The sequence below is a fragment of the Haliaeetus leucocephalus genome, unplaced genomic scaffold (assembly GCF_000737465.1).
Source record: "Haliaeetus leucocephalus isolate CR32 unplaced genomic scaffold, Haliaeetus_leucocephalus-4.0 Scaffold32, whole genome shotgun sequence".
Lineage (NCBI taxonomy): Eukaryota > Metazoa > Chordata > Aves > Accipitriformes > Accipitridae > Haliaeetus > Haliaeetus leucocephalus.
This window is the reverse complement of record NW_010972468.1, coordinates 704,690-732,373: the sequence shown is the minus strand read 5'-3', so window position 1 is coordinate 732,373 and position 27,684 is coordinate 704,690. Positions and strand designations below refer to the sequence as shown.

Below are 27,684 nucleotides of genomic sequence, written 5' to 3'. Positions count from 1 at the left end.
TACGGTCAAGAGAAGAACCAGCTTAACAAAGCCACACTGCCAAGACAGAAGGCATGTGCACACAGTGCTCCGAGCTTGTTCTTTTCTGCTATGGCTGTTGTAATAAATTCAACCCATTTGCACCAAAATATAAAAAAGAGTAATATCATCACACACTGAAAAACAGAGGCATAGATTTTAATCAGTCTATCATCTAGCAAATGCATCTGTTTTGTTTTGCGACGGAACTTAACATTTTTGCTTTAACTCTACACAAGGTCTTCAGCAGCCTCCTCCTTCTAAAGCCTGCAAATTTTCTAGATATTCGGTGATAGCCTCTATCTCTGCAAACTCCAGCAGTCTGTTGATCAGCTTATCCAGTGCTTCTTTCCCACTTAGAATTTCCTACGAGAAAAACAAAAACAGGCAATGGCATTACTGACTGTACATCAGTATTATTCTGAAACTCTTGACTACTCAAACGAGAAGCTCCTGGAATGCACTTTGCCTGCAGTCTTATCTTGGTGCATCCACTTGCTCATCTTTGCGGCTCCCCTGTGGTGCATGGCAGCGGGACTTCAGCTGGCCGCCTGTGAAAAGCACACTGATTTTGGCAGCAACAAAAGGAGCTACTGGTCCCTTCCTGCCATGCTTTCATGTAACCCATGCGTATACATGAAAATCCCCTAGCAAGAACAATCAAGGATTGAAGAACTTGATTTAAATACTGTCTGTTCATGCCAAGAACTAGTTTGTTTTGCAAGCAAAGCTCAACTAACTTTTGTTAGGCAGTTTACTGTTCCAGTTTCGTTCAAGAAAAGTAACGAGTTCCCAACACTAAGTAACTGAAAAGCTTGACTAACAAAACATCATTTTTACACCATCGTGGAACTTCTTCCCATTCTCCTCCACCATGATATTTGTGTACCTGTTCCCCACTCCATTCAGTATGAACCCTTCCATACTCAGCATGCCCTGTGTTCTCTGAAGTTACCCAGGACACCGGGGGGGTACAGTTCCAAAAGTGTTGCTCCTTACACAAGAGCACTTACACTAAACTGGATACCTAAGCCAAAATATTGAAGGGTCACCCTAAACTTTGTCCTAAAATTCAAAACATTTTCATAAATTTTTAATATAGAAAAATGCATTATTAGGTATTTGTTTCCCTGTAAAAAAACAATAAATAAATATGATTCAAGCCGTATGTACAGATTTACTCAGAAATAAGACCTCAAGTTATCTTAAAATGAAAGCGTTCAGTTTCTCTTAGCTGTGGCCTGCAAGGCAAACATAAAAGTTTCTCTCTTTCTTCACCCTGGCATTAGGAGGAAGAAAGAGTGGCTTATCAAAAAAAAAGTCCTTTGTGTCAGGTTTTTCTTTTGGATGTACTAAGCTTCAAGAATCTCAAATGTCGCTTGCCCAGTTTGGCGGAGGGACTAACGGACTTCACTGGGGATGACATGCTTGATCATTTTTTCACTCCTATAGCAGGATTAAAAACACACAGAGAAATAGGCCAGCGAATTATATCCTGTGCCGGTCATCTTTAACACTACTTACAAGAAGACAGGAAAGAAAGTTTAAGCTTTCTGAATATACGATATTCTGTCAGAGCGCAACCAGCTATCTTATTTCCTCATATATAGTAAATTGTTTGCACTAAGTTAATTTTTTCTTCTAATGGTACACATAAGTATGTAACTTTAAATACTCTCATAAGCAACCATTACCCTGATATTGCGTGCATCATACGAGATCCTGTGGTCAGTGACTCTGTCCTGGGTGAAGTTGTAAGTACGAATTCTCTCTGACTGGGCTCTTGTTCCCAACTGTAGTGAAGCAGCAAAAACCAAATTCTATTATATTGTGTTTAAAAAAAAAATCACATACTACTATAAAACAGCATACCTAGAATAAACTTAAATGGATCAGCCTGTTCCAACTACAAACCTAGCAGTCATTGGCTTAGCATATGGGGTTTTTAAAATATTGCAGCATTACTAAACTGTATTATTTGTGATTCAGTATCATAGACCATGTTTTTACATCCTCCAGTACACTTCTGTTCCAGCTCTGTAGCTGGAAGAGTTCTGTTAACTCTCAGAAGTCATGTAGGGCAAGAGCTATGACTATACAAGTCCTTAGTTCAAAAATGTAAGAGTGTTTTTCTTTTTTGGGGGGTTGTAGCTCCCACCAAAAATAATGAAAGTAGGCACCATTAATAACAGAAGCAGCACAGGCAACGCGTGGCAAAACAGTTCCACTAGCGTTTGGCTGTTGGAGATTAGCACTGAAAGAGGAGAAAATTAAGAACACGAAGAGTAGTCCTCTAGTGGTAAAGTGCAAGAATGCAAGCAATTCTAAAAGTTTGAAAACAGAAATCCAAATGTAGCACTGTTGTGTGGTTAAACACTTTATTAAAATGGAGAATTAAATGCTAAAAACTGCTTAGAGAAATAGGTGTCTGCCTCAGTGGGCTTTTTTGAAAATTTCATCTGCACCCAACATGTATTATTTCAAAACAAGCAATTTATTGAATAAATTCTGAAACATTAGGAAAGATAATTTACTTTTGCCTGATTTCCTGTAGCATTCACATAAAGGTACATCTAAGTCCTTTGTGCAGCTTTAAAGGCTCTCAAGCTAAAATTAATAACAAAAGATAAATGGCTTGCTGCTTACAATGACTGGGTTAATAATCTGCAGGAACAATACATTTAAATGCAACCTGAAATGAGTGACTAAATAGCTAAGCTGGAAGTTTTGGAGTACTGAATAATTCTGTAATTCTGAAGTATTTTTATTCCTGATGATCACTGTTGAAGTTTGCACCACAAATGGGTAAATACTCAAAGAATGGGAAACGAATGACAGCACATTTCAAGAAAAAAGCACACTTTGCAGCGTAATTTGAGGTAACTTTTTTATGGAAGCTTCCTTAAAAGATTACCTAAACATATCAAAGAAACTGCTACCTAACCACGTAGTGGCAGGATTGTTTATATACTTGTTTCTTGCAAAAGGTCTGTGTGGTCTTATCAAACAGTCTGGTTTAGAAACAGGTTAAAATACAACTTTGAGAACTTCTGATCCTAGTTCTCATGGAAAATAACTTTTCACTGATGCTCTATTTGTGTAACTCTGGCCTTAATAGGGGGATTCAGTACATGCTGTTTGAGTGTTGCCTTTTGGATAATCCCAGCAAGTCTTTTGACTCTTCTTCTTCCAGCTACAGTTGATGTCTCTCTTTCATTGCCTGAGAAGTCTAGAATAGCGTTGAACTGGGATAAGTAAAAAGCAGACTTACCATTTAAAAATACAAGATTCTCCTTTGTAAGCAAACCTGATTAGACACACACACTCACTTGCTCTGTCACTCAAAAAGATCAGAAAAATATCTACAACACAGCACCCTCTCCAAATTTCAGCATCACATGTTCTCACCTGCAGTTTTCTGGCACTCTGCTCTTGACTTAGCTGTTTTTCAATGATCTGCTGGTACAGCTTAGCTCTCAGTGTCCGCAGGGCTATTTCCTTGTTCATCTGCTGTGATCGCTCCTGCTGGCACTCAACTGCCAGTCCTTTACAGAGGGATTCAAGAGAGCTCAGATCAAAAGCCCATTATAACAAAGAACAAACAAGCCAAATTAATTCTAACACATTAGGCAAATGAAACCTTCCAGAGTGCTGGTTTGTAGGGCCTTTCAGCTGTAGGATAAAAAGTCATTTTAACACACTGCTCAGAACCATTAGTATGTTTTTAAACTCTTCACAGCTGCACCAGGGGCTTTGTTCAGTGCTACAGAAAAGTCAGGGATATTTTGAAATTTCATGAAGCAAACAAGTTTCTGACATTGCCTCCAGAAAACAGGTTCCCTCCAATTACCTATCACATGATAAAAATGTAATTTGCACAGTCTACAGCAGCATGTTTAAAACAGTCTAATACCAGTTTTTAAAGTCTTAGTCTCAATAAGCTCTTGGAGACTGGCAAATTCATTATTCTAGCAGAGAAGGGTGTCTAAACAATACTGGTGAGTCTTGGACTTAATTATGAATAATGAAATAAAGTAAAATAAAGGTCTTTAAAAGAGATTTAGTACTATTTTTACTTCTCATTTGATTTCTGAAATAAAAAGGCATATAGGAAACAGCTGTTTTCAGGGCACTACTGGAATTTCCTGCGCCTGAAGAGATTCTGCATCTGGACAGATAGAAGCCCACTGAATTTCAATACAAGCAAACCCCGAGAAGACAGAGTGGCCCAGTCTATCTATACGCTACCTTCCCATCAGTAAACATTTTCCTTCCTATTCAACATACGATAGCATTATCTAGTACTGAATGAAAATCTTCAAGCCTCCTTTTTTCTCAGTCATGTAACTACACAGGTTCCAGCTAGGCAAAGCACGCCCTTGGTTGCCAACGGCCATTATTCCTGAAGGTAGAGAGCACACAGTACGAATTATTTACATCTTCCATCCCATCCCTGTCACTCTCCATTTGTTCTTTCATCCTTCAAAGGCAGTGTATTCATTAAACACTCCCTGTGAAGACAACACTGGCATAATAGCAACTTGCTGACCATTGTGCCACTGGTACATATCTCTTTTCTTGCATGTTGCCTTGCTAGAAGAGGGGCAGAACCAGGGGAGACTACTTCCTTTTTTTGTATAAGGCCCAACCCTGCAAACTCATTCGAAGAGACAACTTGCAGGATCACAAGCTTTCTCTGCAGGATACAGATTTAGGGTGATTAAAAGTACGAAATATAGTCAGACATACCTGTGGGAAGGTGTACAATTCTCACAGCACTATCAGTTTTGTTAACATGTTGCCCGCCTGCTCCTTTGGCCCTGAATGTATCTATACGCAAATCTTTGGGATCCACTTTAACATCAACCTAGAATCAAAGAAAATTACTACTTTCTGCTCATTCTAAAAATATTTGAATTTCAATGATACTTGGTGTAAAAAAAAAAAAAACACTTCTCAAAAATTTGCTCCTTTACAACCGTTCCTGAGTAACAGCTATAATTATTATACTTAAAAAAAATGCAGTGTCAAGTATCTCTGTAAAGCAAGTGATGCTTTAAATATTTCACTTATTTTTTCAAACTCTCTCTCCAAGTCCTTCACAAAACAAAGTATGTGTGTGTGTGAAACAAAACAAAATGAACAACTTTTTGTAAAACCACTAGCTTTGGCAGGGAGACTAAGAAATAAACAAATAACCCAAAACTACTTCTAAACAGCAGTGCAAGGATCTTGTTCATGCGCCAAGCCTGAATGACTCTTGCAACAGTGCTTAAAAACATCTAACTGAGGAAAAAATAGGTGTATCCAGATCCAAGTAGGGGTTGCAGCATTGGAAATATGAGGCCATGATGACCTGGACCATAGTTTGAGCTCAGTGGATGGGAAAGGAACATTCAGATCTGGTCAATATTGCAAAGAAAGCATTACAAGGAAGCAGGGGAATGTGCACAGAAAGCCTACAGGATCTGGTATTGTTTATTTGGTGTGTAAATTGCTGGTTTAAGTGAGAACTGTCGCTATCAGTGAGATCTCAGAAAGACTAGCCAACACACTCACTCATTCAAATTCAAAGCACACTGTCCTTGATTTAACAGAGAAGGACACCAATAATTTAAATGAAACCAAAAAAATCAAAAGGACATGCAGAATCACATTACTATGCAACACTGAATATTTTCTTGGATATATTCCCTGTCTTAATACATGACGTAGTTTAAAATTGGCTTACTCATAGCAGTCAGCTTTGTGTGTTGGGGCTGGAATACTCATTGAAACAATCATTGATTTACATGCCATTTCAGGCAATAGCAAATCTCTGCAAAGTTGCTTCTGATGACCCATTTAAACATGTAAAGTACAGAGCCAAGGACTATCACCTTCCAGAGACAGAGAACTTGTGGTTCACTTGCTGGGACTTGCACAAAGCACTTGAGTATCAGTAAAATCCCCAAACAGTAACAGTAACATGGTTTTAAATAACACCTACTCCAATGCCAAAATGGGTGAGCAGGGATACACTGCCTTACCACCCCAATTAGTTAGTTTACCTCCTCTGGCTGAGGGAGGACAATAACTGACATTGTCCCAGTGTGAATACGCTGCATTCTTGATGATAGTCCCGTCTCAGGGATTCTCTGGACTCGATGAGTCCCTCCTTCATATTTCAGATGCCTGTAGACATCATCTCCTGAAATATGAGCAGCAGCATGATGCAACCCACCTACAGAGACAAATAATGTGTGACAAATATAGCACAGAAACACTGCTTTTAATTTCATTGTCTTGGTGGAATGCCCAAAGAACTACTGTACCTATCTCAGCCGGCGTATAGTTCACAATGTCAAAGGTCCAATGTTTATAGTCTGCATAGTTCTGGTACATCTCAAACATTTCTTTAGTGAACTGTTGGCAGATGTCTCCTAAAAATATAAAGGCACTACAACATAAATAGCAGTTCACAAAATGGCAGCCACCAGTTTTTAGATTTAGCTGCAACTCTAACCACAGTCATTAGACAGATTAATACTCTTCTTTAGAAAGTATTACTTTATACCATTAAAGTATAAAAAGGCATTAAGAATAACCCATAAGAGGTTTAATAAAGTTGGATGGAGGTTTGAAGTAATCTTTACTGTGGGGACTTTGCTGACCTCCAGTTGTTCTGCCAGCTGTCACTTCTAATACGACATGACTTCTATCATATTTTTCCTTTGGCACTAGAAGCTGGAAAAGCTGAAAAGGGAAAAAAAAAAAAAAGAATGTCATTATCTCCTTCATGACTCTGTATCTCCTCTTAATCACATTTACAGCCAGCCTTCACGATTGCCACAGCTTGAGTGCACACAACCACTGATTTCTTTTGGCAAACTAGTAAGAAAGACTAAAAACCGTCCAATGGCCATTGCAACTCAGTGCGGTCAGTGTGGAAATGGGATATGCTGGTGCATCCACAGGAGAGCTAGCTGAAAATTCAATCCTGAAAAGTCAGGTGCCAGGTCACCCACTCCAGCCCCAACTACCTATGAACACAAAGGTATTAGCTAAAACCCAGCCAATCTTTACATTAATCTTATTTTTCAGAAACTCCTATTTCGTATTATTTCAATCTGAACATAGAAATGAGCCCAAACATAGAGCTCTCCACTGAATCGTTTCAGCTTCTCTGCTTATAATTAATTTCCCCACTCATGGGGTGCTGAAGAGCAAATGAAAGACTGCAAGTTCCAATCAGAAATCTTTCAAGTCTGCATGCTTCGCTGCCACAAACAGTTACTAGGATGTCATATCAGGTCTCAATAGCACAGACTCACCATTTTTTTAATCCCCTTCAGCATGTGCAGACAGACAAGCAAGCAAGCAAGCAAGCAAAAGTGACTAAAATAATAAGCTTCTAAGACATAATTGTCAGTAAGAAGCTTACTAATAATTAATGTTGCCACTTCTTTCCAGGGAGAATACAGAAGCTGGACTTCTGTTTCATTAAATGCAAGTGTCAGAGTCTATTGATAAGATCACAAAGCAACTTTTTTCTGACATCTTTATTTACAAAGCTGTATAATTTTATCTCAGGCTCACCTTTCTGCACAACATGTTGATTTGTTTATCCAGGGTTTCCTTCTCTTCTAAGGCAAGCTCTAGAAGTTGTTTCTCATCTCTGCTGTCTAGCTCTAAATTCCAATAACAGGAATAGATGTTAGCCAATCTCACCTAGCATAGAGCAAATTGTCATACAGCTGTCCAAAGACATGCATCGCAGCACATAAAAGCTTGCAGTTGCATTTTGCCAGCATGAAATATCAAATAAGAACAGCCCAAGCCAGGATGCATATTGCTAACTAAATGATCATATTTTTCAGGTGTGCTGGAAGGAGTAGTGGATACCTTACCTCTCAATCTCTACCTTATGGCTCTAAGTCTGCCTCAAATAGATGCCAGTCCCACCTGACAGTTACTCACTCTCAGTTATATGTCACATAGATTGACGGTCCAGGGGTAAATCCACAAACGGATTTGACAAAATACATCAAAAACATGCCTGCAGACAAGAAGTGCCTCTGTTTCCCTTATGACAATTTTTCATGCAACAAAATTTTTTGTTTCTAGACTTACCCAGAAAGACCGATACATTCAACAATTTGTAGACAACTCATTAAGGTGAGCACTACAAATAATGGTATGACGATAATAATGAGGTTTCTAACCTTCTGTCTCCTGCTATTCAAGAGATCACTGAGATGTGGGAGTTATGGATGCAAGTCATCAGGATGTGGGAGACCTCACTTGAACTCTCTGCTTTGCTTAAGGAGATTCCCTTCCCCTCTCTTCAGCACATAAGACCACAATCTGCAGTACCGTGTCCAGTTTTGAGCTCCCCAGTAAAAGAAAGGCATGGAAATATGGGAGTGAGTCTAGTTGAGAACCACCAAGATGGCCAAGGGCTGGAGCAAAGAATGTATGACAAGAGACTGAGAAAACTGTGTTTGTTCAGCCTTAAGAAAAGCAGGGGGAGGGAAGGTTTTACTGCTGTGTACAGCTACCTAACAGAAAGACATTGAAAAGGTGGAGACAGACTCTGTATATCGTGATAAAAGGAGACATAAGCTGGAATACAGGAAACTCTGATTAGATATTAGGAAAATTACTTTCACCCTAAGGGTGGTCAGACACTGGAACAGGGGCTCAGAGAGGTTGTAGGATCTCTGTCCTTGGATATATTTCAAACTTAACTGGACAAGGCCCTGGGCAACCTGCTCTAATTGGTCCTGCTTTCAGCAGGACATCAGACCAAATGATCTTCAGAGGTCCTCTTCAAACTACATTATTCGATGATTCTGAGATTAGATTGCCCCTTCCTACATTTCAGAGCTTACTACCAAACTAGGAAACATTCTCAGGTAAAGCTAGCAGAAGCTCCAAACCTTTTCTCCTATGGAGGCTCCAGGTTACAATAATAAAAGATGCTAATCCCTTAGTATTAGATTGTACACTAATTAGAAACTTGGAAGACAGTTGGAGTCAAGTGGAAAACCTGCCACTGCCAAAATAGGGGGCACCCTCTCCTTTTCATCTTTCTTGCCACTGTTCTACCAGCTGAGGAGTGGCTCTGTCACTCATCTCATCAGAAAGTAAACCAATTTAACTCAATGAAAGAAAAAAAACAGGTCTGGCTAAATAAATAAATTAATGTATTTTACCATGCCAAGTTGAACGAGATTTAATTTACAACTGGACAATTACCAGCACAAATAGGGGAATGGGGGAAGACAGCTTTGAACAGCTGGGAGTGAAAGCGAGGGGAAAAAAAGCAACAAAAAGGAGGAGAAAGTCTTATGCCTTGTGGCCAGCATGGAAACCATAGGTTTGCCTCAGATGCAGCATAAAACCAGACACTCAATAGCGGAATGCATCTCCTCACCTTGCAGGACCAGTCGCCTGAGCTCTGGATTCTGCGGCAGGAATTAGGTGTCTCAAAGGCCGGCACAAGGACCACGGGCTCCACATCTGTGGGCATCTGGAGCCTGGTTCCCGTTCACAGCAGCTACACACATGCACATTTACTGGTGGCCTCAGCGGCGAGTCTTAAGAACTAAATGGGGTGGGATGTTGAATCAACTTTGTATACTGGGCAAGGACAGCAGCAGCTTGTCCGTATCACCATTTTTAATTTATGCTCTGGGGTTTTTTTTCCTTAAATAAAAGATGTCAGATCAACACTTGAACCTGGCATGCCCTGTACGTAAGGCAAGAACTGTATAAATTTCCTTACCAGTCTGCCACAGCTCCAACCCAAAGCTGGTACTGAATCAAAGGCTTCTAGCTGCTCCAAAAAGCTTCATTATTGATTAGTTCGATAAACAGTATCAAATTAACTACTGGCAGCAGAGATGAAAGAATGGTCTAGTGGTAACCAACAAGCTTAAGGTTCAAAGGATTGGTGTCCCATTCCTACCTCCCTGCAAACCTGACCCTTAAGAACTCACTTAATCTACCCCATGACTCACATCACCAGTGGCAAACCAGGAAATTATATTTTTCTGCTCCACTGAGTGTTGCAAACATAAAATCCTATAGCAATTGTGAGGAATTCAGGTACTACAGACAAGCAGGTCAGTTACGGAGCTAAACAGAAAGCAAAGAGCAGTGAAATGAAGGGAACATCTGTGTTTTAACTTGGCCACATGAAAAACACTACAGATAGAATAATTTAAATAACTCCATTTAATTAACTTCTTGGTTGTAATTTTCTTTCATTTTATTTTCCCTTCTTTCAACTAGAGCTCACTCCTTTCATCCACATTATAATTTATAGAATTAGAAAGATTCTTCATTATATTTACTTGATCCAAAATGAGCCTTTTTAAGTTGAAGTATAATATGAATTTTCCAGTGTTTTCTTAATATTTTCTAATTCTTCCAAGAACATTTCTTTTTCAGTGTTAAATTTTTGTCCCTCCTTACCTTGACTCCTTTTCCTCTTTCTCCAGTGAGGAGAACTTGAAAGGATTTGGGATTAAAACATTTTCAATAACCACCATTTTTTCCAAAAGCACAAATACCTATTTATCTCTAAAATTAAAGAAAACAAATGTTTTCTACCTTTATAAACAAGTTACATTTTCACCAGCTTTATTTCAATATGGCTTTTACTGTTTTGTCAACACCCCTTGGTTCTTTCTCTGAAAACTTTCATCCTCCTTCATTTACAGCGCTGGCTACCCATTTCTCCTGTCCTTTGCTTTTTCCTTGTTTCACTTCTTTAATGTAAGCCCCATTCTCTCCAGGCAAATGTTTCCCTCTCTTGGCTTAATACCTATGGGTGTAGCAGAATGGATGACATTTTTTCTTTGCTACTGTGTACACCTCCTCATACTTTTAACAATTTTTTTTTTTTCTCAAAATGTTGCCAATTCTTTTATTCCCTATGTACTTTCTTATTCCTGAGCAGTATCAAAAACAGTGGAAATTTTTAATTGTTTTTTTACCCCAGTTGCTACTGTAGCAGAGTATTGAAAAGCAGCAGCTTCTTAGACAACCATCAATTTTTATTCCTTGAAGGACTCCTCAACTATCTTCAAAGAAATATTAGCTTTTGCCATTTCAGTTGGAAGCTAACAATTCAGGGCCTAAAGAAAGTTCATGTAATTTGCTCAACAAGTATCACTGAACTGGCTAGATGGAATCCCATTTTAAATATACACAATCTTCACTGGCAACTGCTCCAGCTACACTGCCCATGTTGCAGAAGGCAAAGGCAAAGACTGGGAGAATAAATAAGGAGATCAGGTTTGAGACCATCTAAGGAACCTGAAGGTGCACAAGTCCATGGGACCTGATGAGATGCATCCGCGGATCATGAGGTAACTGGCAGATGAAGTGGCTAAGCCACTATCCATCATAGTTGAGAAGTCGTGGCAGTCCAGGGAAGTTCCCACTGACTGGAAGAGGGGAAACATAACCCCCATTTTTAAAAAGTGAAAAAAGGAAGACCCAGGGAACTACAGGCCAGTCAGTCTCACCTCTGTGCCCAGTAAGATCACGGAGTGGATCCTTCTGGAAACTATGTTAAGGCACATGGAAAATAAGGAGGTGATCGGTGACAGCAAACATGGCTTCACCAAGGGCAAATTGTGCCCAACAATTTTGGTGGCCTTCTACAACGGGGATAGAGTTGGTGGACAAGGGAAGAGCACCTGATATCATCTACCTGGACTTGTGCAAAGCATTTGACACTGTCCCACACAGCATCCTTGTCTCTAAATTGGAGAGACATGGATTTGATGGATGGACCACTCGGTGGATAAGGAATTGGCTGGATGGTCACACTCAAAGAGTTGCCATCAATGGCTCGATATCCAAGTGGAGACCAGCGACAAGTGGCATTCCTCAGGGGTTGGTATTGGGACTGGCACTGCTTAACATCTTTGTCAGCGATGAGGACAGTGGGATTGAGGGCACCCTCAGAAAGTTTGCTGATGACACCAAGCTGTGTGGTGCGGTCAAAACGCTGGAGGGAAGGGATGTCATCCAGAGGGAACTTGACAGGTGGGCCCGTGCGAACCCCATCAAGATCAACAAGGCCAAGTGCAAGGTCCTGCATGTGGGTCGGGGCAATCCCAAGCACAAGTTCAAGCTGGGTGACAAGTGGATTGAGAGCAGCCCTGAGGAGAAGGACTTGGCAATGTGCATTTGCAGCCCAGAAAGCCAACCACATCCTGGGCTGCATCAAAAGAAGCATGACCAAGATGTTGAGGGCGGGGATTCTGTCCCTCTACTCTGCTCTTGTGAGACCCCACCTGCAGTACTGTGTTCAACATAAGACGGACATGGACCTGTTGGAGCGGGTCCAGAGGAGGGCCACAAAGATGATGAGAGGGCTGGAGCACCTCTCCTATGAAGACAGGCTGAGAGACTTGGGGTTGTTCAGCCTGGAGAAGAGATGGCTCCAGGGAGACCTTATAGCAGCCTGCCAGTACCTAACGGGGGCCTACAAGATAGCCGGAGAAGGACTTTTTACAAGGGCATGTAGTGATAGGACAAGGGGTAATGTCTTTAAACTGAGAGAGGGTAGATTTAGATTAGATGTAAGGAAGAAGTTGTTCACTGTGAGGGTGGTGAGGCACTGGCACAGGCTGCCCAGAGAGGTTGTGGATGTCCCATCCCTGGCAGTGTTCAAGGCCAGGGTGGATGGGGCTTTGAGCAACCTGGTCTAGCGGAAGGTGTCCCTGCCCATGGCAGGGGGGTTGGAACTACATGATCATTAAGATGCCTTCCAACCCAAACCATTCTATGATTCTATGAAGTCTGCATCTATCAGATGTATCAGGCTTCTAATTTTTTTTCCATTCAGTTCACAATGCTCTCGGTTCTATCAAAAAACAACCTGAAAACAAACATTTCCAAAATATTTCTGCTAGATGGATAGCCCTGAGATTCCAGATGATCCCTACTCTCCCAAGTTGGCTGTATAAAGACCTCAAACTGAAGTGAGGTGAGATGAAAAATGGAAGGATGTGGCCGGATGCAGAAAGCCCTAGCAGCACGCAAGCTCCCAGGAGCAGGTAGGACCAGAGAGTGTCCCAAGGCTGGCTTAACTTATTTAAAAGCTTTCCTCAGAGGCTGGGCAATAAAGTTTATCGCAAGCAAAGCTACGGTTTTGAACAAGTAAGTAGTATTCTCCTTACCTCTGCACATAGCTTCTAACTCCTGAACTTCTCTTTCAGCCTCTTTGATTTCTTGAAATGCAGCTGCAATTGGGGACAGATCGGCACATCTTCTCCTCAGGGTTCTTTGCTCAAAGTCATTTATTGAGTCAGCATTTAACAGATGACTAACTTGCTGGTATTCCTTGCTTAGAGTCTCCAGATACTTCTGCACAGCCTCATGCTTCCACAATGCTCGAGAATCCTGATGTTTTTTCCTATGCCAACTTTTAAAAGACAGAGTGAATCTTGCTGTGTCCAATAAAGATTTTGGCCTCCAAAATTCCCAGTTGTGTAGTCCCACCACATAACCTATCTTCTTTGCAACAGGAGGGAGAAGACAGCTGTGAAGTTGACCATGACAGTAGCAATTGGCAAGCAGGCTCTTGAAAAGACAGACACTTTGGAAAGGTTTCATTTTGTTTCTTTTTTTTCCCACCACCTGAAATTAAAAGTAGACAATACATGGACCAGTGTTATTATGTAGAAAAAGAGAGCACTCTATTAGGAAAAAAAAAAAAAAATCAAACCCAAACAAACATAAGAACTCTATCAAGCCCAAATCCTGTTCTTTATTACACCAACACAAATGCAACTGTCATGGACAAAACTATTCCTGTTTTAGTCCTGGTTTAAACCAGAAACTCTTATCAGCACCACTGTACTGGCTGAAGGTTGGAAAAGGTCTCTTCCCTCACATACTCAAACAGTTTATTTATGTTGTGGAAAAGCTGCTGTAGATGAGGCTTTACAGCAACAGCTTCATTTTGCCATGTGTCTCATTGGAAAAATCCTACCATTTCATGCCTTACTGGTGAAAGAAAAATGTTGCTGAGAGAAGACAAATCTATACTAGAGGTACAGAATCCTATATAGAGAATGTATGAAATGTCCAGAATTACGTGCAGAATTATATCCACCGCCATAACAGGATATAACATTGGCAGGAGGACATTAGTAACATCAAGGTGACCTTGCAACAGATTAGTCAATAGGACTACAATACACTTGCAAGAAATTACTCACCCATATACGTACTATGTAAGACATAGGAGCAGTGTGTTATGTCCCCTGTGTACTCGTTCCCATTATATATTTACATATAAGTGACATAAATATTTTCCATCCAAAAAGTGAGTAAGAAGCTCCTACTCTGAAATACAACCCCTGTATTTTTCTGAGACACTTGGCCTACAGTTTTGCAGGACACAGGCTCCCCTTAGCATCACTGCTGCTCTAGGAAAGATCTTTTCCTCTTCATTTTATATCATCAACATTGCAAACTGTTATGAATTCTTACTGTGCGCTAAAAATTTGTACTGGAGTGCAAGGGTCTACCAAGAGGACTAAATTGAAATCATTTGTATTCTGGGACTGCTCACAGAGCAAAGGTTTAAAAACTAAAGAAGCACTCCTTAATATCTCTGCCAGTGCCACAATCCCATCTGTCTACTGATTTTTATAAAAAAGTGAATTCAGAGAAAATGAGAGCATGAAACTTTTGCAACAGGATCTCCTTGAAACATACACTTCAGTTTTCTAAGGCAATTATTTTTTACCCATCAGTGACAAGACCTTCTGTGCATCGTCAGACATTTTATTAACAAATTACTATGACAGTCTAACTACTCAACTTGGGTATTATCACCTATTTACTTTCATCCATTTGTCCACAATGAAGAAAGAGCAATATCCAGTAAAACCAGAAGTACTGCGTCCTGCTTGTCTGGATGCCTGCTTTACTACCTACAGAAGGAGGGAAGGACCTTTATCCCACTTCCGCACCTTCCCCAGATTCCCCATCCAGCAGGTGCTATAGAACCCACAGCAGCAACTTCAGGATGGCTTTAATTTACAGAAAGCCAAAGATACCCCTCATGGATTGCTCTAGGGACTAAAACCAGCTGTAGCAGAGGGATCACATTCCCTTCACCAGGAACACAGCAAAAGGTACAAAACCGGCTCATCACCTACAGTCCTGGACTTTGTCGCGCAGGGGCACATGTAGACTCAATTCCAAAAGACCTAATTCTGCTGATGATACTGGAATTGCTCCAGATCAGCATGGCCCATTGTCGTCTGGTCAAGTGCTAATGATCATTAACTCATTGTTAAAATATTCATGTTACATTTTAATTTATTTAATTAATTAATTATAGAAATTAGAACCATCTAACTCATTTTTACCAGTGTAGTTAAGAAGCAATGCACTCAATAAGAGATTTGTAGTATTGTTCTGCCTGAGCTCTCAGAAATAAAATTCTTGATCTTAAATGCCTAAGAAACCTAAGTGATGGCACGACACAGACCTTCAGGGAAGTCAGAAATTTCAAAATAACTTTGCTATGTTAAATAAAAAAGCTATCTCCTTTCAGAGAGATGTTGCCGCATTACATTTGTGCAGAAATAAGCACACATAAAACCTTTACAGAGCTATGAGCAGTAGATGACCTATTAACTGCTTTCCAAGCCAGATTTTAATAACTTTTTTATGTGACAAAATTACCCTGTGCGCATCACAAATCAAAACTAGTAAGCACAAGTGACAACTGTAATTGTCTTATTAAAATAACAAAAAAAATAATTAAAAAATCATAATATCCAGACAGGAAAGAGTTATCAATACTGCGAACACTTTAAGAAGGTTCAAAAAACATTCCTAACAATCAAAGATGCTATTAACTCCATGCAACTGAATTCAGACATAGGAATATGTAGGTACACGGAAGGAGCACGTATTTCAAGGCACGCTGTAACAGGAACAGCTCAAGGCCGTGCCTCCGAGGCCACCTTTTGTACACCTCCACCTCCCACCACAGCTACCCTGAGCAAACCCCCCTGAAAGCCGTGCACGAAGTCCCCCTGGCAGCCCTCCCCCACTGCAGGGGTTACGGGTGGACGGGGAAGGCAGGGGAAGGCAGGGGAAGGCAGGAGCAGGCAGGAGCAGCTGGAGGTCTGGCGGCTATGAGGGGCGCGGGGGGCTCTACTCCCCAGCATCCGTCAAGGAGCTTTGGCACTCACCATCCGCACACGTCGGCGCGGGACGGATCCTACCTCAAAACACGAGGCCGTGGCCAACGGGAAGTAGAGCGGAAAAACTCCCAGTCCCAGAATGCCTGCTAAAAAACACGACTCCCGGCATGCTTCGGCACCGGCTCGCGTGGCCGGCCGGCCCTCCGCCGCACAGCCAGCCTGCAGAGGCGTGGGGGTACCGTCACCAAAGGTCTGCGAGCATCACTCGAGCAATGCTATTGGTAAAGGCTGACTTTGCTTTACTTTGTGAAACGCAAGCGCCGAAATAAAAAATGGGGAATGCGACCTTAAAAATAGGTCTTAATTTTCGGGCATCTTCCTCACAGCTGCACAGTAACACACTCTGACTTCAGCACCACTTTGGGAGAAATGGCAAGAGTAACAACAAAGGGGAATACTCGCTTCTATTTCCAGATTCTAAGCTGTTGTATTGCATACACTTTTCCATGTATTTTCCCAAAACATGGGCTAAAAATAAATGTCGTTTCAAATCTGGTTATTAAAAGATTAATTTCAGAGAAGTTTGCATAAAACAACATTAAGTTCCACTTTATGTCAAAGCTCACTATTCAATTACATTTAAGATTAATTATTACCATGCTACTAAAGACAAACACCAGTTACAAAATATTAATAAACATAACCATTCAGATTATCATTATAATAGGCTGCAGCTAGCTTCCTAATAAGGTATGCTTTAAAACAAGCTATGTATATGCACATTTTAATAGATAATATTAAACAGATTACACAACTACCTCCCTAATTATATTTGTGTTTTAAAAAGACTTAAGTAACACTGGGTTTTTTAAACCTGTAATCACTCAAAAAGCTTTCTTCCCAGCTACAGTTGTTCAACAGGATTAAAAAAAAAAAAAAAGGTAAAAATTTGGCATTTGGCACATATAACATCATTAGGGTTTGGTGAGGTAAATATTCCAAAAGACTGAAAATGAGACCAATCAATTGGCAGGATTTGTATCAAACCTCATCAGCACATGAACAACAACTAACCGCTTGTTTAGATCTGAGGACAGATTTTGGCTCTGCTCCGTCCCCTGGGACAGGAGGCAAGGCAGACAGATTAAAAGGCTCTTCCAGAGAATAGGACCCACCCCAGAGCTGATCCAATCTACAAAAGGGCCACAGCAAACAGCACCCTGAAACCTCAAAGGCTCTTCCCCCGGCCTGAGCCCACAGTGCTGCGCTGTGGGAGATGTCATCGTCCAGACGCCATCCCCACCGTGCCTTGCTCTTCTTCCACTACGACCTAGACCTTGGTGAAATGAAATAATAAAATTATCCTTGCATTGGGACTCTAAATATGCAATCTGATACTTAAAACTCTTGGGAAGGTAATCTATGGGAGGACAACCAAGAAGCTAATAAAAACATGAAAAGTGTAAGCAGACCGCGCACTCAAAAATTGATTTTAAAAGAAGAGGGAAGGCCAAGGAAAATCAGATCAGCTTCTACTCCAGCCAGTAATGGCTCTTACATTAAATACTCTGATTAAAAGCAATCATGATTTAGTTTTTATTATACCTTGGTGGTGAGTTATTGAACTTAACTAAGTGTGAAAACAGACTGTAACAAACTTTCATCCCTCCCTAGCAAGCAGCAGACCACGCAGGGACCACATGGCCAAGACAGGGGCTGGACTCTGTACTGTCAGTAGTGTTGCCAGACATACCATCAACCACAGGACCTAATCAATACATCTCATATTCAAAACATACAAGATACACTCTTCCTCCATATTTACTGTACGCTTTTAGAATGCAATATGGGAATTGACTATGAAGGATGGGAAATCCCATTGCTGTCTGTGCTTCCACCCCCCCTTACGGTTTGCTTTGATGCCTTAAAACCTGCGTGGCCGAGGCAGCTGCTCGTAGAGCTGGTGAGGACCAGGGGTTATGGGGGGGAGGCTGCTTGGGGCAGGGTACCACCGCCTTCCTCAGCCACCACGGCAGCACACAGGGACGTTGGGTGCAGAAGGGAAGAGTGACAGCAGAAATACAGCTGGGCTTCGGGACAGACGTGGCGGTCCTGTGCTTTAAAATCTGGCAATCCTAAACTGCCAATTGCTTTAGAAACTGGAGGCAAAGAAATGGCTCATTAGACAAAACAGGCTCCAGGCCTTACAGTATGCTTGGCTTGAAGGCAGGTCCATGCCCACATGGAGGCCCTTTTTCGCTCAGGGGGCCCTAACCGGGTTTAGCGATCTGCAAGCATCGTGCCACAACTTCTATGGCTACCAACTGATGTTAACGCATCGCAGAGTAAAGCAAGAGGCACGGCAAAATCGCAAGCTTGTTATAATGTATATATCACTTTAACATTGCTCCCGCCTTTCGACCCAAATAGTTCTGTCAACAGACTTCTGAATTCTTTCTGTTTGAAGGCAAAACTGGTGACAGAATCATACGCGTCTTGAATACAGTCCTGTTTATTAACAAAGCCTGTAGAAAGAGCTTTGTTTTGCCCAGCACAGTGGGATTAAATGACAAGAAGTTTTCTTGACTGCGCTCCCAAACCTCACTTTCAACTACGGCTCTGCCTCCCCCAAAAGCTCATTTGTTTATTCTCTCCCAGCTAGTCTACAAATGTTTCTTTTATTGCCTCGTTGCTTTCCTTTTCTTGCTGCTTTTAACACAGATTTTTAATACAGACACATGTCTAAATCGAACCCCTGCCTCTTATTTGCAATTTGCCTATTTTCAGAAAGTGTTCTTCCCAGTATTTGGAGTAGCAGGAAACAAGAGACCTTCAGCCATCAAGAACAGCCTTGTTGCTTCAGACCAAAGGTCCATCTAGCACAATATTTGCCTGACCATCTCAGAGATGCATCTGTTTATCACTCAACCCAACCAGAGGCATAACATGCCTTTTCCTAAGACAGAACACTAGAGTTCATAAAGGCAAAACTTCAGTTAGTTATAAAAAGTGCTGAATACATGCTGTTGTACAAACAGGCTCTGAAAGTGATGCAGCAGGGCAAAGTCAAGCTGGCCATCCTTGTCAACAGTACTTCTGCTTTGAAAAAAATCAGATACTGAATACAGCAGTACTATACCACATAGCAAAACGAACAGTGAATTGGGTACAGCATGTGGAAAATACACATACTGCTATCAGTGATCCAGGTGACTGATATCATTAGAAGCACGCTGGAACAAAAAAATGAGAAATAAACACAAGATATTCCTTCCACAAAGAAGCTTATTACAGACCATACATCTAAACAGATTAACAAAACAACACCAAAACCAACCACCATCCACAAAAACAGTGGCCATAAACTGATGCTCAGATAAGAAGAACTAGGAAAGCATATGCTGTATTTCTTTAATATTCTCCTCGCCTTTGCTATTTTCATCTCAGGAGGCCTCCTAAGCCTACCACATTTTTTCTGTTCTAATTAGTAGACCCCACATCAGGCCATCATCTGGGTTACTCTCTTCCAAGAAATTTTCTAAGCTCTTGTTCCCTCCTTTAGCCCAAAAGGAAAGCAGCTATCACGTCCATCAGCTTCAGCAAGGCTTATGACAAGTCAAAGACACGCTGCTTGGGATCCTCAGTCTCAGTCACATAGTCACCTACTTTATGTGTAACCAAATAAAACGTGTTAAGTACACAGCTTTTCTAATTGGCTCTTGTCATGTACTGTTTTCCACACACTTGCTTTACTGTGGGTATCTATCATGTTCATCATCATCTGGGACCGTAGGTGGATAACCATATTATTACAAATTTAATATCCTTTTAAAACAGACCAAAATATTAAAGGGTAATTACATAAACAGAGATTCTAATTGAAGCTGCCTAATTTTTTTCCCTGCAAGATGGTCTTTTTAATTGGGTGTAACCTTGACAGTTTAACCAGTTTTCCTTCTAAGTAAATGCCCCAGGCCATGTTTCTGGGTGTTGGGATTTTGGTTTTTTTGGTGGTTTTTTAAAGTTTTTTCAAAGATTCATTTAAGAATGATTTCTGGGAATAACAAGAAGACAAAAATATTTTCAAAAGACCTTAAATCTCCTTTGGCGAAGGAGCCAAGCCGTGAATAAATGCTTACTGTTCTAAGCATGCACGATAGCGCCGGCAAGTTTTACGTAACCAACTGCTGAAAAATGCATTAATGCAATAGATGACATCCCGGCTTGCTAAAAGTCTGACTGCTAAGTTTGCTGTTGTTTCCTTAAATACCAGCCAGGGCACAGCAAGCACGCAGCCTCTCAAAGCTCTGCAGTTTACAGAGACTTTGCTCTCTTCCAACAATACCTCCCGGGCTTTCAGGCAGCCTGCCTCTCCAAAATACCAATTTAAGCAAGCTGTTGGGATGGCGGCCACTAAAACTAGGTTACTAGGGGCAGAGAAGCAGGACAGCCAGCACACAAAGGAGACTTTCTGCCCTCCCAGCCGCGGCCGGGGGAGGCCAAACGCTGCAAAACCCTCCGCAACCCCCTCTCCACAGCCCTCGGGCGATCCCCAGTTATTATCTGTTAACAACCTCCGCGGGTGGGAGCCCCCTTCCCCCTCCTCCCCTCGGGGCGTTCCGAGGGCTCCCCTCCTCAGGGCTCCCCGCCTCAGGGCCGCCCGCCGCCGGCCTCCTCTCACGGCAGGTAACTTCCCCTCAGGGCCGCCGAGAAGGGGAGAACCACAACCGACAAACCACGAAGACGTCCCCTCAGGCCGGGCGGGTAGAAGGGGGAGGGATACGCGGGAGAGCGCCGCGGAAGATCCCCTCACGCCCGAAGAGGCATCGGGGGGGGGGGGGGGGGGGTGATGGTGTGTGTGAGGGGGAGCAGCGGGCGGGAGGAGGGGGGGGCGCCAGCGCGCCTGCGCGGAGGGGACCCCGGCTGCCATTTTGCAGCGTCAGCCGGGCGGCGAGGCCTCCCCGGCAGCTGCGCAGAGGGGCCGCGCTCGCGCGCAGCGGCTGAGGGGAGCCGGCGGGGAGGGCGGTGCAGGCCAATGAGTTAAAGAGTCGCCGCCGCCGCCGCTCGGGCAGGAGTCGCGCCGCCGCCGCCGCCCCGCGGAGTTCGGGGCTTTTCTTTCCTCCTTCCTCTTCTCCTTGCCCTCCCTCGTACCGACAGCCGCCCCTCCCGGGCCGCCCCCTTCCTCCCTCCAGCCGTGCCTGCCCTGGGGCCGCCCGCACCATGCCGTCCGTGCCGCTGCCGCCCAAGGAGAGCAACCTCTTCAAGCGGATCCTGGTGAGCCACCGGCCCCGCTCCTCTCTCTTTCTCTCTTTCCTTCTCTTCCTTCCGCCGCCGCTTCTCCCTCCTCTGTCGCACACCGGCCTTGCTCGGTGCCCTCCCACCCGCGGCGCGGCTTACTTCGCCCGCTGCCGGGAGTTGGCTCCGACCGAGCGAAGGAGGATGCGGCGGCCGCGCTCGCCCGGGGCGGGAGGGAACGAACCGGGGCTGCCGCCGGCCTCCTCGTCCCGCTTCGTCCCCGTTTCCTTCCTTTGTCTGGGGCCCGCCGAGCAGGCCGGGCGAGCCCCCCTCGCTCCTGTGGGGGGCCGGGAAGGCTTGGTGTCGCCCCCGGCCGGGCGAGGGCGGGAAGGAGCGAGGGAGCCAGCCAGCCGCTCGCCAACCCCCCCCCACCCCGGGGGCCGCCGTTCTCCTTCCTCCCCGTCCGCCGCGGTAACTCCGGGGCGAGCTCCGGCTGCGGGGCTCGGCAGGGCGCAGCCGCTCCGTCCTCCCCGTCCCTCCCGCCACAGGCGGGCGGCGGCTCCGCCGGCGGAGGCGGGCTGTTAACCCGCGCCCTGAGGGGGCCTGCGAGCGGCTGGAATGGGGGGCTTGGGTGTGTGGGGGAGGGGGGGGAGGGCTGTCCTCCCCCCCCCGCCTGCCGTACGGAGGGGGTCCGGCTTCGGGGTCGGTGTGCCGGTCACCGCAGTAGCCTCCTGCCCGTGTCGCCGCGCTCGGGAGGGTTGGAAGGTCGGCGGGGGTTTGGCGTGGCGAAGTTGACCTCCGTAGGTACTTCGTTTTCGGTCGGAGCGTCAGTTTTAGCGTGGGGACCGGGTGAAGGCTAGTTCACCGAGCAGTCTGAGGTGCAGCCGAAGATGTCTGGTGGATTAAAGTATCCTGACTCCGTACGTCCTTTGGAAGACTTGTCTCAACTTTTATGTGCTGGGCTGCTTTGACTCAGTTATTATTTTGGGCTGCTTCAGCTCTTTGAGACCTAATGGCGCAAAGGACCTTTAGTGTTTGTGAGGTAACTTTAAAGAAAGAGCTCACTTTAACTGTGTTTCTGCCCAATCACTGTATATTTGGTAATGCTAACTCTTTATGGAAAGAAACAACCCCGCCCCCACCTCCACAACAAAACACCAGACTCCCCTTTTCATGAACTTTTCAGTGTGAGAGTAATGGAGCTCCAGCCTTAACAGAATTGAGGCATTTTGTGCCAGTTTGGTAGTCCACAAGCAGAGGAGGTCTATGCAGCACAGTGGTAATCTGTGGCAGGCACGAATTTCTCCAGTTATATCGGAATTTGTTAGGCTAGTTTCAGTAACTTTGTGGCTGAGAGGTCAGCATTTTGGTTTCAGGAAGCTGAGCTCAAAACAAACAGTATGTGTAAGCCTGTGTACTCTTTATGTAGCTGGCGCGTTTCAGCAGGTGCTTCAGAGCTGTTTTCTTTTACTTGCTTTGGGTAGTACCCAGATTTTAAGACTTAGTGGTTCTTAATGGTGATTTGTTGCTTACTGCATGCTTATGGTATGCATCCTAGTAAGTCATTCTAGCACTCCTCTTTCTCTCTGCTAAAAATAAATGACTAATATTAGAACAGTTAAGTGATTATTTTTACTAGTAGCAAACAAGTTCACAGTAGCAGTCACTTCTGAAGTTTTTTTTAACTGAAATATAGAAGACCTTTTCTGGAGATCATATTTTAGACAACCTGGGTTTTTTGGAGGTTGTTGGGTTTTTTGTTTGTTTTTGGTTTTGTTTTTGTTTTGTTTTTTTTTTTAGTTAAGCAGTGGGCAAAACCTGAGTGCTTAGGCAAGGAAAAAGAGAGGCATAAAACTACAGTGAAGCTGATACGGAAATTTACTTGCTTTCTAAAGCCTTCAGAAGGTTTACCTGGTGCTGTGTAGTGGCTAGTCACAGTTTCTGAAGTGTTAATCACAAACTTTTACTTGTTGCCTTGTCACTTCATGTATTGATACTTCTTGACACTTAATGTCTTACTACTTTTTCTAGCTAGCTTTGACTTTTTCATGTCCCACTCTTTCTGGAATACTAATGTCTACGTAGTACGGATTGAATCCTTCAGTTGTTTGACATGTTTCAGAGTATTTTAGCATAGTAGTATAGCTTGTAGTGCTAAAAGCTCTTTGATTGAAGCAGCTTTTGCCTACTTTGGCACTGCCAGAATACTTGAAATTACTAGGGGTGCTATGGGCATTTTAAAAATGGGGGGGGGGAATAATAAGACTTTACAAGCATGTAGTGATTTAATCGCTTGGAACAGATGTGAGGGAACTATACTCATATATTAAGACTAAGTATTTTTACAAACACTCTGTGGAGAATTAGCAGTTATGAAATGGGAAACTCATTTGGAGATCATGAGAATTACTTCGGAGTCAGTGACTTGTGTGTATGTAACATGTGAGACAGGTTATCGACAGTCTGAACGAGATGCCCACATAACAGCAAACCGAGCTTACAGAGCTGCCCAAACTAGTGTGGCCTCACGGAGTTCAGTGTAAGCTGTGAAGTCTGCTCAAGAAGCTGAGCAAATAGTTTCTAAGCCACATCAATTTGTGTGCCTGCATGCTTGGCAGTACTTGAACAAGCTGACTTAAAACTAGCTGTGATGTGATTAGGGAACTAATAGCAATTGCAGCATTGGTAGTAGTTCTAGTTTGTCAGTACTACAGTAAGGTAGTGCTAGAGCTTGTTTCTTTTGCTGTCCTGACTTCCAGGTCTGTTTTGTTTCTTAAGCCTTACTTCCACTCTTCTACAGGGGCTTTTTCTCAGAGTAGTGCTCTTCCCCAGGAGCTCTGATGGTGCTTACAGGTGTGATGTTGCCTGAGAGAGAGGAGCTGAGCAACTTCAGGCTCTTCTCTTTCACTTCGCAGTCTCACAGAAGGCATGGAGGAAGTGTTTGAAAGCTTCCTGGCTCCCCCTTTATGGAAAGAGAAAGGCATCCATAAAGAAGAATTAGCACAGGAATGCTGCTGCGTTTCTTGCCACTTAAAATCAGTCTTCAGCTCGTACAACATTTGAAGTGAATGGTGCAGACGCAATCTAAAATAAACATGTACATGTGGTAACTTGAAAATGCTTGTTGATAACATTGAAGTTTGGTTATGTGCATTTCATGTTTACTTCTAGTAAGCTTAGGCAGCTCTTTTATTTTCTGTATTTAAAGCAGAGTTGTAAGCTTGCTTTCAGAGTATGTTTCTGTTTAAGCAGCTTTGATTTTTTTTTTTTCTTTTCCTCTCCACCTGAGAACCCAGATTATAAACTATGTCTCATCTTAAAATTATTTTTAAGCTTTGGCTGTATGGAATTAAATCATCCCTGTCTGGACAGGGCATGGTAGTAGTTCTTACGAGTGCTTTAGAGGAAAGCCATGGGGTGGTTGTCATACTTTCACGGCTTACTTGCCAAATAGTTTTTGTTTTTCAGAAATGCTTAGTGTCTTGTAATAACTATTGGTGTTGGCCCAGTGTCACAGTGTAAGGTATTGTCTGCTGTTTGTTTCATGCCTAATATAACTGTGGATAGTATCATGCCTGTAAATAATTAATCCTTTGACTTTTTTTTTGTTTAGTGAATTTCACATATTGTTGCATAAAATAGGGTTTGCTGCTTTAATTGCAAATGTGTTTCCCTTGAGGAAGGGCTAGCCTGTGAATATTTCGTCCTGTTATGAGGGAGCCAAGTCCTAGTACCTCTTCAGGTATGAGGCATTACTCTTACAGAGACCAGTTTAGCCATTTACTCTTGTGTGACTTGAGGTAATTAAATACAAAAAGTCTGCAGGTATATCCCTTTGTAGCAGTGACTTGTTGCTCCGTAGTTCATTCAGACATGTATCTTCCACTTTTTTGGGTGAGGAAATCTTAGAAATTACCTGAAGTGCCCTATCTCTGAGGAGTTGTTCAGCTTCTCTGTAGTGTCCTTTTTGTTCCCTGATTTCTACAATAATCTTGAGATTTCTTCTGTGATAAGAGATAAATATGCAATTGTTTGTGGGAGTTAATTCTTACTCATAATGTTCTAAAAGGTTGTTTTTTATTTTATTTAATGAAATAATGATGGATTATAAGCATGCAAATAGTCAGTCTCCTAGTAATGATGTGGGGGAGTTACCAAACTATTAAACCCAATAATTGGGAAGGTATGATGCTATGCTAATCAGTGCCTCCCAAATGACATGAATAACATAGCTGAGGTAGCCATTGTAATCTGCTACTGGTGTAGTGGATGTTTGAAGTCTCTATTAAAGATCCTTTCCTTTAAAGATAGGAGAATCGAACTGTCAGTAAAAATTTTCTGGTGTAACTAGTGAGACTGATCTGTGGTGCGGTTGTTACTTGTGCTGCTAAGGAGGGGCAGCATCGGAAGAGTGTAGGCTGTTTCCTTGATAATGACTTTCAAAAGAGGTGGTGATGATGCTTGGCCAGCTGCAGACTACTAAAATGACAGAATTGTGGAGGATAGATAATAGACTAATGGTAAGAGTCAGTAAGACTTTCATAAAGGAAAATCATGCTTCACGTTTGTCAGTGATTTAAGGGAGTCTGATTTGGAGAAGACTTTATCCCAAATAAATATTCCTGGTTTAATTTTTCAAAAGGCATTTGTAAAGGGCATCATGAAAGGCTCATAAAGCAGGCTTCCATAGAATGGTGTTGGTTGGTTATTCACTCTGGACTCTTTTTTTTTTAGGAAAGTTCCTATATGAATAAATAACTTTTCAGAGTTAAGTCCCATTGTGTTTTGTGCTGGAGCTCTTTCTTAATTGCCTGTGGTTATATTGAACAGAACAAGTGATGAACGGCAAGGAGAGTTCAGTGGTACTAAACTACTCATGGCATAAGAAGTGAAGGCCACCTGAAAATGTGCAGAAGTACTTCATGTTTCTGGAGTAAGCTGGGTCATAGCAAGTAAAATTGTTTGCAGATGAATGTTAGACTTGGAAATCCTAATTTAATGTAGAGCTAGTATGGGCTGTGAGCTGGATTGCCCCTAAGATTTGAGATTTTTAGGGATTTTTGAGGTTCTGTTAGAATAATTTCCTTATACAGTAGTTGAAAGCCGGTGAATCCTGGGAAAAGAATGCTGTTACACCACTGCTGAAGTATGCTTTAAGTCTACATTTGCAATGCTGTGTCTGTAAGGTTTTCCCTGGTCCTGCCCCTGAGCCTCCTCAGAAGAAGGATGCATGTATGAAATTACCTTCTTGAAGGAGAAAGAACTTAATAGAAGATTCTGAAATTGTAAACAATCTGGAGAAGTTAAGTAGAAACTTACCTATTTTCAAGCTATCATGCCTAGTTTTCATTTTGGTAGAAATGGTGGCTGCAAAGAAGCAGGCTCCAAACAGAAAGTTCTTAAAAGGTAGTTATACTGTGGAACCCTTTGCTGCAAGATGTGGTAGCTATGAAAAGTTCTAGTTGCTTCAGGGTGTGTGGGGGCGAAGCCCGTCAGTTTTTTGAGTGTGTGAAGACATACCCTTTGGCTCAGGATTGGTGAGGCACAAATAACCAGAGGCTGAGAACATTCTGGTGAGAACTGTAATAACACTTGTCTTACTCATAAGCCTCTCCCTATGCATCTGACACTTGCATCTTACCTCTAGTGGCCTGTACCAGGTGGGTCTGATCTCTGGCTTGAGCTGTTATGATTCATGCAACTTTTTTGTCTGAATCGCTGTGAAATCTTTAATGGGATGTTGAGATGAAGTTAGCGTTTAAGGCTTGCATCAGTAATTGCCTGGAACTTGCTTTAAGATGTCTAAATAAAAGCATAACTTTTTTAAAGCCTGATATTTATATGTGCATGTGTATCAGGTCTCACAAAACAGGGCTGATGCTGATGGTTTTGTTTGCTTAACTGCTCACAGATGCAGTTCCACTAGCTTGTGGAGCACCTGCTAAGTCTGAGTTCTTGCTAGGCAAATTGCAGTTTCATCCCAGGAGATGTTGCAGATTGGTCTCTTCAGTACTTCTACACAAAGTGCAGATTAAAAACTAGTTGAAAATGTATGATGGGGCTATGACTGGTCTAATTTCTAGTGTTGCTGTTGTGGTTTCTGCTTTGCAGAGGCGTACACATGTTCATAAAGGCTAGAGTACCAACTCGAATACTGAGGAAGTTACGGGTGCTAAGCACTTGTAAGCAAGAGCTCTTTCTACTGCATATTCTCTTGGTTCTGCCCCTTTGAAGCAAAGGCTATTCTAGGGATTCA

General features: G+C 42.7%; 2 protein-coding genes across 5 annotated transcripts in view; one reads left to right on the top strand and one right to left on the bottom strand.

The window, feature by feature from the left end:
* Window positions 1–156: 156 nt before the first annotated feature.
* On the bottom strand, window positions 157–21,755 carry MTRF1 (mitochondrial translational release factor 1). 2 transcript variants are annotated; one of them, XM_010576518.1, is made up of 10 exons: window positions 21,413–21,755; window positions 13,203–13,662; window positions 7,597–7,688; window positions 6,672–6,753; window positions 6,333–6,440; window positions 6,069–6,241; window positions 4,768–4,885; window positions 3,427–3,563; window positions 1,713–1,811; window positions 157–384 (listed from the first exon to the last, which is right to left on the bottom strand). In XM_010576518.1, the coding sequence occupies exons 1-10, from the start codon at window positions 21,413–21,415 to the stop codon at window positions 262–264; spliced, it is 1,395 nt and encodes a 464-aa protein (XP_010574820.1). In that variant the 5' UTR covers window positions 21,416–21,755; the 3' UTR covers window positions 157–261. The 2 variants fall into 2 exon arrangements, with proteins under 2 accessions (XP_010574820.1, XP_010574827.1); XM_010576525.1 differs by lacking the exons at window positions 157–384; window positions 1,713–1,811 and adding an exon at window positions 2,201–2,272.
* Window positions 21,370–27,684, top strand: part of NAA16 (N(alpha)-acetyltransferase 16, NatA auxiliary subunit) — a 71,645-nt gene continuing 65,330 nt past the window's right edge. For 2 of the 3 annotated variants that reach the window (XM_010576544.1, XM_010576551.1), the window contains exon 1: window positions 21,376–21,467. In XM_010576544.1, coding sequence (XP_010574846.1) covers window positions 21,414–21,467 — 54 coding nt within the window. In that variant the 5' untranslated portion in view covers window positions 21,376–21,413. Of the gene's footprint in view, window positions 21,468–27,684 lie in introns of all 3 variants that reach the window. The other variant, XM_010576537.1, reaches the window with a different exon arrangement.

Excerpts from the sequence above, each read along its gene's own strand:
- MTRF1 (XM_010576518.1), bottom strand. Across the intron at positions 3,564-4,767 it reads AATTGTACACCTTCCCACAG|GACTGGCAGTTGAGTGCCAG; the intron begins GTATGTCTGACT and ends CCCTCTGTAAAG. Across the intron at positions 385-1,712 it reads ATGATGCACGCAATATCAGG|GAAATTCTAAGTGGGAAAGA; the intron begins GTAATGGTTGCT and ends TTTTTCTCGTAG.